General features: G+C 37.9%; 3 protein-coding genes across 3 annotated transcripts; all 3 read right to left on the reverse strand.

The window, feature by feature from the left end:
• Nucleotides 1–242: 242 nt before the first annotated feature.
• Nucleotides 243–2,269, reverse strand: LOC100874879 (odorant receptor 46a). The gene is made up of 6 exons (XM_003700039.3): nucleotides 1,910–2,269; nucleotides 1,397–1,803; nucleotides 1,168–1,267; nucleotides 988–1,089; nucleotides 382–540; nucleotides 243–299 (listed from the first exon to the last, which is right to left on the reverse strand). Exons 1-6 carry the CDS (start codon nucleotides 2,231–2,233, stop codon nucleotides 243–245), a joined length of 1,149 nt encoding a protein of 382 aa, XP_003700087.3. The 5' UTR covers nucleotides 2,234–2,269.
• A 1,628-nt stretch (nucleotides 2,270–3,897) lies between these two features.
• LOC100874989 (uncharacterized) lies at nucleotides 3,898–16,044 on the reverse strand. Its single transcript, XM_076539787.1, has 15 exons — nucleotides 15,793–16,044; nucleotides 14,664–14,782; nucleotides 10,710–13,188; nucleotides 10,228–10,634; nucleotides 9,964–10,063; nucleotides 9,768–9,875; nucleotides 9,393–9,704; nucleotides 8,061–8,411; nucleotides 5,458–5,781; nucleotides 5,046–5,393; nucleotides 4,749–4,898; nucleotides 4,543–4,650; nucleotides 4,224–4,382; nucleotides 4,106–4,165; nucleotides 3,898–3,997 (listed from the first exon to the last, which is right to left on the reverse strand). The coding sequence occupies exons 3-14, from the start codon at nucleotides 11,013–11,015 to the stop codon at nucleotides 4,112–4,114; spliced, it is 2,727 nt and encodes a 908-aa protein (XP_076395902.1). The 5' UTR covers nucleotides 11,016–13,188; nucleotides 14,664–14,782; nucleotides 15,793–16,044; the 3' UTR covers nucleotides 3,898–3,997; nucleotides 4,106–4,111.
• LOC100875102 (odorant receptor 10-like) lies at nucleotides 6,174–7,976 on the reverse strand. Its single transcript, XM_012296989.2, has 5 exons — nucleotides 7,728–7,976; nucleotides 7,522–7,629; nucleotides 7,216–7,374; nucleotides 7,098–7,157; nucleotides 6,174–6,989 (listed from the first exon to the last, which is right to left on the reverse strand). Exons 1-4 carry the CDS (start codon nucleotides 7,767–7,769, stop codon nucleotides 7,104–7,106), a joined length of 363 nt encoding a protein of 120 aa, XP_012152379.2. The 5' UTR covers nucleotides 7,770–7,976; the 3' UTR covers nucleotides 6,174–6,989; nucleotides 7,098–7,103.
• Nucleotides 16,045–16,326: the final 282 nt, after the last annotated feature.

Genomic DNA, 16,326 nt, shown 5'->3' on the forward strand with positions numbered 1-16,326 from the left:
AGAATCTATACACCCGTGCGTGGAAAGTGTTGAATAGCGTGCTGCAAACGGTGAAACTTAAGAAATAGGGAAAGGGTGTTTTCATTGCGAGTGGAAATAATTCCACTTTGAGGGTGCAATTTATACGAAGGAATTGTACGATGACTTGATATTTTATAACAATTGAAGGTATACGGGTTCTTTTAAATTCGATAAATAAAGATTTGCTCTGACCTTTTATTAATCAGTACATTCGATCCGAATTATGACTCAATCATGGTTCGCATTGCCATAAAGTAGGAAGATATGCTAGTCAAAAACTGCATAACACATAATAATTATTGTTGTATACAAAATTTAGGTTCTTTTAAGTACATACAAAATTTATATTATGCAACTTACGTGTGCATAATATTCCAACGAGAGTGGTGGAAGCAAACCACCCATTGTGATCAGACACGGTTTCCTGCTTCTTTGCATCATGATCAGAACGACGTTTGTCATTTTCCGTGGCTGTCCTATCCACTGAATGTCGTTCACCGATGTTGCGAAACGTAGACTCTGAAAAGTGCCACTATTACACTAAGAGCTGGACAATCCTAGAAGTAGAATATAATAGAAAATAATTTGACATATGTGCTCCTTTCTGGACGTATGTCATGTGTGGTGATGAATGACTGAGTGAGCAGTTGCGAGAATGAGTCGAATGTTTATCCATCTGGTGGTGAATTTCTGAAGTAAGGCCTCTAAAGTGCATAATATCGAAGTTAAAGTTTGAGGTCTATTTAAAGAAAAACTAACTCGTGACATGACTTCATATTTTCTAAGATTGCTCTGAAAATTTTTAGAATTGAAGTCTAAAGAAGAATTGTAGTCAAAAGTGGGATTCTATGCACTATGAAGATCACTCTCAAAAATTTCAAAATAGTATTTATTTCAGATTCGTATCAGTAGCATTTGATGATGAATGAGATGAACCTCTGATCAAGCTAAAATTATCAAGCTTACACTTTCTTTCAAATCGTCAGCCGGCCAGGAAATAACGTACAGGTGTCCGCAGCCTGATACCACCATACAAAGAAACTGACTCGTTACAGCCAACGACTGGTTCTGATATCACAGAAATACGTTTAAAAAGGAACCTGGATTGCTATTCTACTCTACAGTGCAAGGGAGAGCTAAACTCACGTAAATCAGAGGGAAAGCTCCGCATATGACAGCGCTTCCCATCGTGATGTTCGTTTTGAATAATAAAGCCTGAACAGCAGCTTTAGTATCGTCCACAAATCTAACCGTCGTATTTCAATTTACTTACAATAATATTATCCTTTAAAATATTATACACAATAGGACAAAATTCCTATAAATTGTCTCTGTCTTTACTAACAAAATAAAGTTTCCAGAAGCGATATCTTACCCTAGTATTTCTTGATGTTCTTTGACACAGCTTACCAGCAGGTCGTAGCGGTTCACTCGCTTCATCTTCGAGCCTAGTATGTCTAGCCTCGCGGCGGTGAAACAGAAAAGTGTGGTGATCATGAAGTCCACACCGATGCAGAGCGCCGTCTGCAAGATGCAATAGACTTGCACGAGATAAACGACCCAGTATATTCCAACGGATTCGACGGAGAACGGGATCCAACCATCTGCCGGAAGTTTTTGCCCAGAGAATAACGGAGCCAAGCTAAACGATATTCCAGTCGAAACGTACGCGATCGCGATCACCGAAAACAATTTCTTGTAACGATCCACGTAACTCTGTATGATTTTATTCTCCTGCTCGTCGGCTACCTGTAGATACATCCTGATTCTCCCGATCAGACCCTGAATTCAAACCAGAACTTTAGGAATTTTATACTCTAGGAAGACTATTCTTTCTTTTAACAAGAGCCAGATTCTTCTCAAAGAATGCATAGAACTTTAATACAACCTGCAGTCGCCTGTGGTTCATTTTGCAGAACAGCAGGTCCAGAATCACCTCCAGAAGGGCAGTCAGCTCCGAAATGCTTTTCGTCAGTATAACAATGTCGCTGCGATAGTAATAAATTCCGAACACCAGGGACACAGTCAGGAGGATAACATTGATCATGACGAATGTCCACCGAACGTTCCGTAAAACGGTTCTAAACTTGCTGCTGTTCGAAGCCGGCCAGGTACACGTGAACGTGCCCGCCAATTCGAGAACACACAGCACTTGATTGAGGTTTGCGATCATTTTACTTTTATGACAGAATATGCTACGGGAAGCTTCCATGAGGTGTTCGCGGAACAAATGAAAATCGATCGAAATTAATCATTCACGACTGAATTTTGCACGCTACGCTAGTACGAAGGGATTATTTTGTATTTTTCTTTAGCAACGATAATTGCTGAAATGATAGGAAGTAGTCTGCTGGAAAATTGGTTATGTATCTTTTATATGTACATTGTTGCTTCAACGCCGTTCTCTACAAACAGTTAGTTTGACGCTGCGCGAAGTACCGAACATTAATTCGGGAGCGGAATCAAATACGTGGTTGGAACAAAAACGAATATCTGTCCTCTACGATTAATATTTGCATTCGTATACCTTTTATTTGATTAGCCTGGTTTTTGTCTGTAATCGTTTGTGTTGCAATGTTTCTGCATGAGAAATTGATATTATGTTTTGCAAAATTGTTTAGTGAAAATTGTGGTCTTTTGAACAGTGAAAACTATATTGTTTATATGTTGGGAAATTCCAGATTATTTGGAACTGAATTTATTTATTTGTTGAGAGGGATTCGGGGGTTTGGAAGTATATTTGTTTGATAAGCAAATTACATGTTTTGTTCAACTGCTTTAATATTTAATGAAGTTAAGTAAAATATATTTATAGTATATCTGTTGTGTCGTAACCTATTCTGTCACTGACTGACATATAACTCTTGTGCGTCACGAGTGCGTCACCGTGTTGTAACTTAAACTGACATATAACCCTTCTGCGTCACGAGTGCGTCACCGTGTTGTAACTTAAACTGACATGTAACCCTTTAACTTACAACACTGTGACGCACTCGTGACGCACAAGTTTGAATAATAAAAATGGACCTAATATTGTAACTTTCTTTTTGGTTGCTTTTAGGTTAGGTTTGCCTTAATATTGTACCAATTTTAGGTTAAGTTCGATCCATAATATTGTTCTAAGTCCCTCCATTGTTTGAATGATTTAAGAAAACATGCAGAATTAGAAAGTGATTTGAAAGAAAGTGAAACTAAGAAATAGTTGAAAGTATGGGAACGGTTGTAATCAAAAATGGTTTCCGACATCCGGATTAATACGCTACTCGTCGTTCTCCGGCTTCCCAATCCATCGGACATCGTTAACCGATATTGCGAACCGTAGACTCTGAAAAGAGATATTAAACTGGAGATCTCAAACAGAGGTATCGATAGAAAATCAATTAAAAGATTCAATAACGTGAATGGAAACCTCTTGCTTTATACGATTAGTCGTGCTTGCGAAAATGAATTGGTTCCGGTATCGAGGTATTTAACGAATGGAGCACTTGTGGTCTGCGAACTGCTACTTTACTCGTAAAATAATATGGGAATAGAAAAGCAAAAGACTCACAAAGCAAATCCTCGTGGTGTTCTGAACTGCACTCCTCTAGAAATCTAGTATTACATCTTGCTTACACTGTTCAATGTGTGTTTAACTTTGCTATTACATGTTGGAATTATTAACTACATCAGTAAACAGAAATAAACGAAGCAAATTTTAGTATCGCGTATCAAAGTTAAACACTCCAATGATTTACACACAGTTTCACATTTCACTCGACGTGAAACTGTTGTCATGTGAGTAATTTTTTAATATTGAAACGAAGGTAATGTATAATAAATACATACTGTTTATTGAGTATGCAATAACATATTACGTAAACTTAATAAATGTGTACGGTGATGTGCTTGATCCAGTACAATGTAAAATTGTTAGGTTAACAAATGTCACTGTCGGGTGAAGAGGTGTCTAGTTGAAGGTCATCGGTATCTCGATCTAAAAGAAAACTCAACTTAAGTTCTCACTTCTTATTCAAAGTGCAATAAATACTGAGTCACATTTAAGAATGACAAAAATGAGAAACAAAAATGGAGTCACACATACTGAAAGTTATTCCAGCATGGACCTCATCGCCATAAAGTACGAAAACACGTTGGTCAAAAACTGCAAAATAGAGAAATTATCCAAGGAATAATTTCAATGAAAGTTTGATAAAATTTACTTGAGAGAAATACTGCAATGACAAGACCGGAAGCAAACCACCCATCGTAATCAGAAACGGTTTTTGGCACCTTAGCATCATAATTAGTACGGTACTCTTCATTCTGCGAGACTTTCCTGGCCACGGGATGTCATGAAGCGATTTTGCAAACTTTAAACTCTATAATACAGTATTATTCAATATACGGTTATAGTACTATTAACTTAGACGTCAAAGTATTAAGTAAGCTGGGAAGTCTAACAAGGATGTGTATTAGTAATCTTGATTTGTCAGAAGTAACTTAGAGTTGTATTGTAAAATTAATTTAGTTAAAACTTACACTTTCCGTCAAGTCATCCGCCGGCCAAGTAATAATCCACATGTGTCCATATCCCGCCATTACCATACCGAAATACTGACACGCCGTATACAACGATTGGTTTCGAACCTTATAACAGATACCGATTTAAAATCATAGGACATACCTTGCAAATAAACTGTCTACCACTACCCTACGAACCGTAAAATAAAAACGGTTACACTCACGTAAAGCAAAGACAAAACCGCGGATATGACCGTACCTCCCATCGTGATGTTTGTTTTAAATAACAAACTCCGAACAGCAGCTGTAGTATCCTCGAAAAATCTACCATCATGTTTCACTTTATAAACTACATAAACACCTAACCGACTATTCTACCTGGTAATCTTGAGAGCAGTTAGACAAAACGCTCATCAAGAGTGACTAACGTTATGAGAAATAGAGCTCTGATAGAAAGTAGCTTACCCTATTATTTCGTGGTGTTCTTTGACACATTTTACCAGCAGATCATAGTCACTCACTTGTTTCATCTGGCTGCTTAATATATCTAGCCTGGCCGCGATGAACGAGATCAGGCCGATGATCACGAAGTCGGAGAAGATGCTGAACGATACTTGGAAAATACTATAGGCTTCCACACAGAAAATGTAGTAGAATACCAGATCGGGTTCCGTGGAGAACGGATACCAACCATTGAGCGGTAGTTGTTTCGTGTACAAGGCCATCAAATTGAACAGAGTTCCAGTGGAGACGAACTGAGACACGATCAGCAAGAAGTGTATTTTGTAGCGATGAACGTAACCCTCTATTACGCTGTTTTTGTACTCGTTCGATGTGTCGATGTACGCCTTCACTTTTCGAACGAGGATCTGAAAAAACCATCTAGGTCTATATTAGATAAAAATGATCTCGAGTTCTAATTCTAACTTTAACCTGTATTTGCGAACTGTGAATTTTGCAAAGTATCATGTCCAGCGTCAACTCTATAAGACACCCCATCTCCGAAATAGCTTCCGTCATGATGATAATGTCACTTTTGTAGTGATACATGGTAAAAATCAAGCTCGTTATCACTATGAGCACGTTTACCACAGCGACCAACCAATGGACATTGCGCAAAATGATCTTCCACTTGCTGGCGTTCCTATCTACAGGCCAGGTACACGTGAACATACCCATCGACTCTAATAGATCCCACACTTTGTGGAGATACGCGGACATGTTAAAGAGTATGTCGATGCGAGCGAAGGTTCCATACTGACGGAAGAGCGCTAAACGAAATCAACCCTCTGAAACTATTAATTATTCAATGTGATACAGATTCGCACGCAAGCTACACTCACGAAGGTATTTTTTCCGAGCGCTGCAAATTTAATCGTAGTGGAACGATTGCCTCTAGAGAGCACTTTGATTTATGTATTTTTTATACATTGTTACTTCTCAATCGATAGGTGCAGGCGTTGAACTCACGGTTAGATTTGGCAGTTATATGGTCAATTAAAATGTTCGCGGACTTTGTTAACAAACGCAGGTTCACAAAAGTCATAAATCATAAGTTTGCAAAAATGTCACAAAATCGTTCGACAATTTAATGAAGAAAGTAAATCAAAATGGAATATTCTTTGAAGACCTTCGCAGTGAGTATGCTTGTCTACAGGGATGATTTAACAGCGTAATTTTTCTAGTATCAGCGAATTTATTTACTGTGTTGACATTGCATGACTAGATTAAAAAAGTGTACGATGTGAATATTGATGGATTTCATAAAGTGAAGATGAAAATACCAGTCTCCGTTAAACGAAGATATAAAAGAAAAGTGTTACTCAATTTTTGTTCAAAGAACGATAAGTTTATTATAGCGTTTTAACGTACAAAATTTGGTACATGTTATAACTCGAGCATGGATCTCATTGTCATGAAGTAGGAAAATACGCTGGACATGAAGTATAAAAACAGTAATTATTATGGTATTCAGTAGAAATATTAGGTTGGGGAATAAGTTCGTAGCGTTTTGACATTTTCTTTTTTTTACAGCGACATTTTGCAATTTGCAAGAGGTTATAATATTCATTCGATAGAGCTTTTTCTGCACTTCAAAACTGTGTTAATCGTTTTTTTCTGTAGATTCTTTCGACATTACTATTGAGGCTCAGAAATCTACATCAGCAAAGAGATATGCACGAAGCATACAAATTTTCAGTATCGCGTATCATAGCTAAACGCTTCAATGGTTTACACAATGTTTCACATTTCGTTCGACGTGAAACTGTTGTCATGTGAGTAATTTTTTAATATTGAAATGGAGGTAATGTATAATAAATACATACTGTTTATTGAGTATGCAATAACATATTAACTTAATAAATGTGTACGGTGATGTGCTTGATCCAGTACAATGTAAAATGGTTAACAAATGTCACTGTGGGGTGAAGAGGTGTATAGTTGAAGGCCATCGGTATCTCGATCTAAAAGAAAATTGAACATAAGTTCTCACTTTTTCAAAGTACAATAAATACTGAGCCACAAAATTTGAGAAAGAGAAAAATGAGGAACAAAATGTGAGTCACACATACTGAAAATTATTCCAGCATGGACCTCATCGCCATAAAGTACGAAAACACGTTGGTCAAAAACTGCAAAATAGAGAAATTATCTAAGGAATAATTACAATGAAAGTTTGGTAAAATTTACTTGAGAGAAGTACTGCAATGATAAGACCGGAAGCAAGCCACCCATCGTAATCAGAAACGGTTTTTGGCACCTTTGCATCATAATTAGTATGGCACTCTTCATTCTGCGAGACTTTCCTAGCCATGGGATGTCATGAAGCGATCTTGCAAACTTCAGACTCTGTAATATAGTCATTAGACAAAGTATTAAGCGCGAAAGACTAACAAAACTGTGTATTAGTACTGATTCATCAGAAGTAACCTAACTTCTATTATTGTAGTTAAGTACTTAACGTTGTATTGCAAAATTAATTTAGTTAAAACTTACACTTTCCGTCAAGTCATTCGCCGGCCAAGTAATAATCCACATATGTCCATATCCCGCCATTACCATTCCCAAATACTGACACGCCGTAAGCAACGATTGGTTTCGAACCTTATAACAGATGCCCATTTAAAATCATAGGACATACCTTGCAAATACACTGTCTACCACTACCCTACCATCCGTAAAATAAAAACGGTTACACTCACGTAAAGCAGGGACAAAACCGCGGATATGACCGTACCTCCCATCGTGATGTTCGTTTTAAATAATATAGTCTGAACAGCAGCTGTAGTATCCTCGAAAAATCTACCATCATGTTTCACTTTACAATCTACGTAAGCACCTAACCGACTATTCTATCTGAGCAATCTTGAGAGCACAATATTTAGACAAAAAGTTCACCAAGAGTAGAAACTAACGTTATGAGAAATCTGTATTGAGATTTGAGATGTATCTTTCTGATAGAAAGTAGAGTTACCTTACCCTATTATTTCTTGGTGTTCTTTGACACAGTTTACCAGCAGATCATAGTCACTCACTTGTTTCATCTCGGAGCCTAATATATCTAGCCTGGCCGCGATGTACGAGATCAGGCCGACGATCACGAAGTCGGCGAAGATGCTGAACGATATTTGGAAAACGGTATAGGCTTCCACACAGAAAATGTAGTAGTATACCACATCGCGTTCCATGGAGAACGGAAACCAACCATTGAGTGGTAGCCGGCGTCTCATGTACAAGGCTATCAAATTGAACAGAGTTCCAGTGGAGACGTACTGAGACACGATCACTATGAAGTGTATTTTGTAGCGATCAACGTAACCCTCTATTACGCTGGTTTCGTACTCGTTAGCTGTTTCGATATACGTCTTCACTTTTCGAACGAGGATCTGAAAAAACCATCTAGGTCTATATCAGATAAAAAGGATCTTGAGTTCTAATTCTAACTTCAACCTGTAGTTGCGCACTGTAAACTTTGTAAAGTATGAGGTCCAACGTCAACTCTATGAGACACCCCATCTCTGAAATGGCTTCCGTCATGGTGATAAGGTCGCTTCTATAGTGATACATGGTAAGAACCAAGCCCGTTCCCACCACGAACGCGTTCATCACGGCGAACATCCAATGGACATTGCGCAAAATGATCCTCCACTTGCTGACGTTCGTATCGGCCGGCCAGGTACACGTGAACGTACCAATCGACGCTATTAGACCCCACACTTGGTGGAGATACGCGGACATGTTAAGGAGTATGTCGATGCGAGCGAAGGTTCCATACTGACGGAAGATCGCTAAACGAAATCAACCCTTTGGAACTATTAATCATTCAATGTGATACAGATTTGCACGCAAGCTACGATGTTATTCCAGGAAGGTATTTTTTCCGAGTGCTGCAAATTTAATCGTAGTGGAAACGGTTGCCTCTAGAAAGCACTTTGATTTATCTATTTTGTATACATTGTTGCTTTTCAATCGATAGGTGCAGGCGTTGAACTCACGGTTAGATTTGACAGTTATATTGTCAATTAAAATGTTGGCGGACTTTGTTAACAAACGCACGTTCACAAAAGTCATGAATCTCAAGTTTACAAAAATGTCACAAAATCGTTCGACAATTTAAGGAAGAAAGTAAATCAAAATGGAAGTTATTTGAAGACGTTCGCAGTGAGTATGCTTGTCTACAGGGGTGATTCAATAGCGTAATTTTTCTAGTATCAGCGAATTTATTTACTGTGTTGACATTGCATGACTAGATTAAAAAAGTGTACGATGTGAATGTTGATGGATTTCACAAGGTGAAGATGAAAATACCAGTCTCCATTAATTGAAGATCTAAAAGAAAAGTGTCCCTCAATTTTTGTTCAAAGAACGATAAGTTTATTATAGCGTTTTGACGTACAAAATTTGGTACATGTTATAGCTCGAGCATGGATCTCATTGTCATAAAGTAGGAAAATACGCTGGACATGAACTAAAAAAACAGTAATTATTTTAATATTCTGTAGAAATAGTTTAGTACTTACTTGCGAGAAATATTCTAAGGAGAGTGGTGGGAGTAAACCGGCCATTGGGATTAGAAATGGTTTCTGGCTCCTGAGCATCATGATTAGTACAGCACTCTTCATTTCTCGACTCTTTCCGATCCATCGAATGTCATTTAACGATATCGCGAATCGTAGACTCTGCAAAGCACCACATGAATTCATGCATGAAATTTAACATGAAATAAGATTTAAGTTACTTACACTTTCTTTCAAATCGTTCGCTGGCCAAGTAATAACATACATGTGTCCACAACCCGCTAGCACTATAAAGAGAAACTGACTCGCCACAACCATCGACTGATTTCGAACCTTATGACAAAAATATTTATTAAGAGATAAAAATTGTCTTATGTCTGTTCCGCTGTTTTTCCACTGGCTCTAACGGCAAAACACTCACATAAAGCAGCGCTAAAACTGCGGATATAACAGTACCTCCCATCGTGATGTTCGTTTTAAATAACAAAGTCTGAACAGCAGCTTTAGTATCCTCGAAAAATCTAACATCATGTTTCAATTTATACATCTGCGTAAATGCCTAATCGGTTGTTTCTATTCTACCTCACTGCAGATAATTATTATTTTTCTTAAAAGTTTCTTTCAATGGTACCGCGACTTGTAAATTACAAAGATCTCAGAGTATCTAAAGTCTAAAGCAGATTACCCGATTATTTCCTGGTGTTCTTTGATGCAGCTCGTCAGCAGATCATAGTCGGTCACCTGTTTCATCTTCTCGCTTAATATATCCAGTCTGGCTGCGATGTAACAAAGGAGTCCGACGATCATGAAATCAGCGAAGATGCTGAAGGAAATTTGGAAAATTCCGTAGGATTGCACAAAGAAGACGCAGGAGTATATCTCGCTGCGTTCGATGGAGAACGGAACCCAGCCGTCCACTGGTAGGCCTCTTTTCGTGCACAGCGCCATTATCGTGAAAGAAAATCCGTTCGAGACGTATGGAAACGCGATTGTAGAAAAAAATTTCTTGTAGCGATCGAAGTAACTCTGTAGAATGGTGATCTGGTGATGGTCTGCTGTTTTGAGATACGTCTTCACGGTTCGAACTAGAATCTAAAGGTAGGATCAGGTAAATTACTCTGCTAATATAGAATAGAAGTATTGTTGGTAAAAAAAATGACACTTAACCTGCAGTTGTGCACCGTACGTCTTGTACATTACCAAATCCAGTATCACTTCCAGTAGACACCCCATCTCAGTGATCGCTTTCATCATGGCGACGATATTGTCTCGGCAATGATGTATATCAAACGCCAAGAACACAGCGAGTAGAAGTAAATTGATCAGAGTAAACAGCCATCGAATATTGCGCAAAACGATTTTCCACGTGTGAACGTTTGTACTCGCCGGCCAAGTGCACGTAAACGTCCCCGCTAATTCGAGTATGCGCCACACTTGGTGGAGATTCATTCTTGGTTGTAAACGAAGGAACATACTGATAGCGACCGCAAGACATCGGTAAATTGACCCTTCAAAATTAACTATTCAAGATTGAAATTTTGCAAGCTTTTCTTTCTGCCGTTAATTGTGGAGAAAATTATAGAAAATTGGAAAAGATTGGCGTGTATGTTGCTACGTTAGCTACAGCTTTCTAAATATTTGATAAGTTGAGCAGACAGTGTGGCAATCATACGTGCGTTTAATAGTGGAGGTTCGAAAATCAGCGATTTGTTGAAAAGTATTTCGATGACTGATGTTCCACGGAGAATAGATACGTCTCGTGAATTGGTCGCTGCGAGTACAATGGGCCACTTATGGTACATGGGGAGAATACACGTCGTGGAAGGATTTGTACCTGTCGACGCGAAAGAATCTTTTCAACCCCGGATTTTTTGGAGCATTAAATATTTTTGAAGGTGGGTCTATTGTGAAAATTCGGGCAACTTTATAAAATTAAATCCTTCAAACATCTCTTCAGACATAAAACATGACATACATAAAATTTTAATTTAAAAAAACATTTTTTCTTTCTCAATAAAAAACTACCCTGATGTACTTAAAATACACAGCCGCCAGATGGCGAAGACCATACCGTTTGCAAACCAAAACTCAAACTACAAAAGTTAACAAAAATATAACTGCAAGCTGCATAAATTATTTTTAATTTCTAATTCCTGCGTTGTTATAATTCACCAAAAATATTTGTTGTGAAAACGTTATCTTGTAGAGATAACATACCGACCATCGGAACTGCAGTTCGTTATCGACAGAGGATAAAAAAGACTATGAATATGTAACAATTTATTTAAATTTTTTTATTTACAGTTGCATCGATTGTATCGGAAAAAGTACAAATACAAACTACGTTTCAGACAATGCTTTCTGTGCTGTTCAATCAAGTTAGACAATTTACATACGTATTGAAAGTACGAGAAAAAGTTGCGGTGGCTTAAAAATATTCTGGTGAGCTTTCGGCGAGGCATAAAACCTCGACATTGTCATGCCTTAAAGGAACGTTTCTAATTTGCAATGCGATGAGGAGAATACCAGAGTTCCGGCGATAAGCCTTCCCCGATCATAATCCGCGGAAGTTTGAGGCTGCATTAAACTTTATATTACCATTTCACTCGGTCTGAATTTTATGTACACGGTTTATATTATCGTCTGTTTCACGAGGAGAATTTACGACGGGACCAAATCTTTTTTTCGACACGTTTCGTCGCGGAACCGATATTTCCCTGTCGCGGGGGCTCCAGAGGTAATCAAGCTCGAAACTTTTTATCCTGTTCGTATTGTCAGTTGTGAGAAATTGTATCCACCGTGTTTTCTTTTATTATCTCCTCGATAAAGTGGATGTACGTGCTCAGAATCGATCGCTAATACAAATTGAGAAGTTTATTACTTATTCGTTCTCGAGGAGAATATGATGGGGTAATGTTGATTCAATACTTCGATCGATAATTTATGCATACACATTTTTCGGTAAATAAACGCGGCCGGTGCGACGAGCGGTTGACGTTTTTATTCTGTGACTCGATTTAGCTGGCAGGGGAAATTATTATTCGATAGACCGCGTTAACAAACATGGGGCCGCAGGCTGCAGTTATCCAAACCGACGTTCTCCATTTCCCAGAAATTATCGACTCGCTGCAACGAAAACGTGCGTCGGGTCGCTGCAATCCCGTTATCAAGTCCTCTCGAACGTCAAGTTAAAACAGTAATTATTCGCAGGATTTTAAAGTTTGTTTTTCCCTTACTGGGGCCGTAGGCTGCTGATGCGGCGGAATAATTTCGCGTAACGAGTAACGATGACCGTCCTGACAATTTTCGAGTCAATCAATCGGTGATTTTGAATATATAATTTGACATTTTCCAGCCTCGTTAAAATCGAGCACTCGTCGAGAGCTCTCGTAACCGGCGATGAGCTAGTAATCACTTCGATAACGTATACAGAAAATTCGTATTATGCGAGCAGCAGGTCGTTACGCGCGAGATTCCCAATGAAACTGATAATTACATATTTTACTCTGCCCGTTTATTCCAACCTTCTTCCAAATTTACACGAATCGTTTTATTCTCATTTTCTAGTGTCCCAATTGCTACTTTTGGATAACGTGGATCCCTCGATCAGAAAGTCTCGCTGTAGAAATGCTTTCGGATCAGCTTGCTGAAAAACGAAGGTGAAAACGATCATTGTTTGCTACGTGATTCTACTAGGAGTGTAGGATGTCGACGTAGAAGTAATTTGATTGGACAAAGGGAAACCGTGATCAGATATCAGGTGATATACGACACAGATTAAACCGATAAAGCAGACGCTACGGGCCGATTTCATTAGCCGACACGATTAACCTTATCATCTCCAAAGAACACCTTCTTTCATTAGCGTAAAGCATGCGTCCCGTGTGACGTAAAATCGATACATATCGAGTAAACACTTGCGATTACCTTGTAATTAATATAACTTGTTGACATCCGTAAGGATTACCGATAATCGCTGCTATCGGCTACCAAAAGGGAAACGCAATTTTTCAATGTTCTCAATATTTGATCAGTGATAAGGTGAGATGATAAGGATATTTATTATTAATGATCGGTAAATTCAGTAGTCTGAGTATGTACGTCAGTTTTAACTATTAAGCTACAGTTACAATTTAAGTAATATTGTTAAACGTTTAACAATATTAAAGACATTTATTTTGACTAATGATCGGTATTTTCAATATTTAGTCTGATTACATACGTCAGTTTTATCAGTTAAGTTACAGTTACAATTTAAATAAATATTAAAGACATTTATTATTATTAATGATCGGTATTTTCAATATTTAGTCTGATTACATACGTCAGTTTTAACTATTAAGCTACAGTTACAATTTAAATAAATATTAAAGACATTTGTTTTTACTAATGAACAGTATTTTCAATAGTCAGTCTGATTACATACGTCACTTTTATCTATAAAGCTACAGTTACAATTTAAGTAAAGAATCAAGACATTCATTATTACTAATGAACAGTATTTTCAATAGTCATTCTGACTACATACTTCAATTTTATCTATCAAGCTACAGTTACAATTTAAGTAAAGAATCAAGACATTCATTATTACTAATGAACAGTATTTTCAATAGTCAGTCTGACTACATACTTCAATTTTATCTATCGAGCTACAGTTACAATTTAAGTAAAGAATCAAGACATTGATTATTACTAATGAACAGTATTTTCAATAGTCATTCTGACTACATACTTCAATTTTATCTATCAAGCTACAGTTACAATTTAAGTAAAGAATCAAGACATTCATTATTACTAATGAACAGTATTTTCAATAGTCAGTCTGACTACATACTTCAATTTTATCTATCAAGCTACAGTTACAATTTAAGTAAAGAATCAAGACATTCATTATTACTAATGAACAGTATTTTCAATAGTCAGTCTGATTATATACGTCAGTTTTATCTATCAAGCTACAGTCACAAGTAAATAATAAATACATTTATTTTTATTCATGATCGGTATGAATAGTCATAGTCTGATTACATACGTCAATTTTATCTATCAATTTACAGTTACAATTTAAATATGATCATTACGAATAATTTATTAAGTGACTTTCTTTTGCAGAATACTTACTGATAAATGATCGTGGGTAGAAGAACAATTAAAACAGACCCAGTGGTACAAGCAGCGATGGTAGCAAGAATCGCCGATTCCGACATGGAGTCCAAAGGTACAGGCTTCGTGGTCGTTTCCTGAAAAATGTAAACTCAGCCAGTAGGTCAGGGAAATTGACCAAGAACCTCGATTAAGTTTCGAAACACGGGACTGATTAGAATTTCTGACGCGTTGCGCAAGAAAGCGTTAATCCCTTAAGCGGTGATAACACAACGAAACTTTATAATCCAGTTTTCGCGCATTCTACGTTGCTTTACCTTGCACGTGTTACGTTTAACGGGACCTAAATACTGGCAAACAAAATTCTGAGTAATTAATTAACATTCGTCTATTCGGACTCGAATCTTTTTATCGAATACGGTAGAATATTTCGCGGTTAGAATGATGAAACGCAATATCGGCTTAATCGCGACAACTCTTTCAGCGAGAAGTTTACGAGGTCGCGTCTGAGAACTTCCGGTTTAAAGTTCGCGGAAAAGCGTTGAACGCCCACGACCTGGTTCCCCGCGAATTTAACAGCGACCCCTTGCTTTCCGCGTTTAACTCGCGTCGTTTTCCCTTGCCAGCTTGCATTCACCTGTCGACTAATATTTCGTGACGTTGGCTTGAATTACCTCGTTTGCCGCGGGCCCCACGACCCTTTGCGAAACCTGTCGAAAATTCGCCAGAGTTTGTCAAGTAACGTGCAACAGCTTTCGTGCTTTAACAAAATTTGAACTGGGAAACTTCGATTCGATTTTCAAGGCTGAGCTAATTTACTAGCGACGATTTTAATTCGCAAGGCTACGAGCTAGTTTACTACCGAAGGCGATAACACCTGAATTTTAATTCACAATTTTATGACAAGCTGCAATGTGTCGTAACGCGTTATATAACTTTGTTTATTCAATAGTGTTCTTAGCAGTAGTTTCCCTGTTTGATGACATGGCCATCCAATTTGAGTTACAAAGCAAACCTAACTACTTTTGGTACCACGTAAGTTTCAAATTTTGATGTTTCTGCTCTTTGCGGGCGTTCAAATAAGGTGCTCAGTTTTACGTGTAAACAGATGCTAAATTATGGAGAGCGATGTCAAAGCAGTACGTACCACACCATCCGCCAGGCAGAGAGCGACCGAAGAAAGCAGACACGAAAGTGCAATTTGTAAATACATTTTGTTTGAAAGTCCAGCGGTATTATCTTGCTCGAAACGTTTCACGACGATAAAACGACTGATTGACGTTACACGGCTCGACTTTATTGTCGGCAAGGGTATCTTATCGGACGGAGACGATATATTTCATGCACACGTCGACCAGGTATATATTTGGTGCCACAGGTGCACTTCCCGGGGAATCAATGGCGAATCGACCAACATATCTGCGGCTATGAATGAAAACGAATGGTTCTCTTTTGCTTTTATTGATTGTCTCTCATTGTTATTTTCTACAATATTGATTCATTTGCTGGATGCGTGAGGGCCATTTGTTGATAAGGTTTTTAACTGACATTGTAGGTGGTTTTGTTGTTTATTCGTTTTGGGAAGTCAGTTCAATATTAGCTAGTTCAATACTAGCTAGTTCAATACTAGTTCAACACTAGCTAGTTCCACGCTAGTTCAATATTAGCTAGTTCAACACTA

The sequence above is a fragment of the Megachile rotundata genome, chromosome 14 (genome assembly GCF_050947335.1).
Source record: "Megachile rotundata isolate GNS110a chromosome 14, iyMegRotu1, whole genome shotgun sequence".
Lineage (NCBI taxonomy): Eukaryota > Metazoa > Arthropoda > Insecta > Hymenoptera > Megachilidae > Megachile > Megachile rotundata.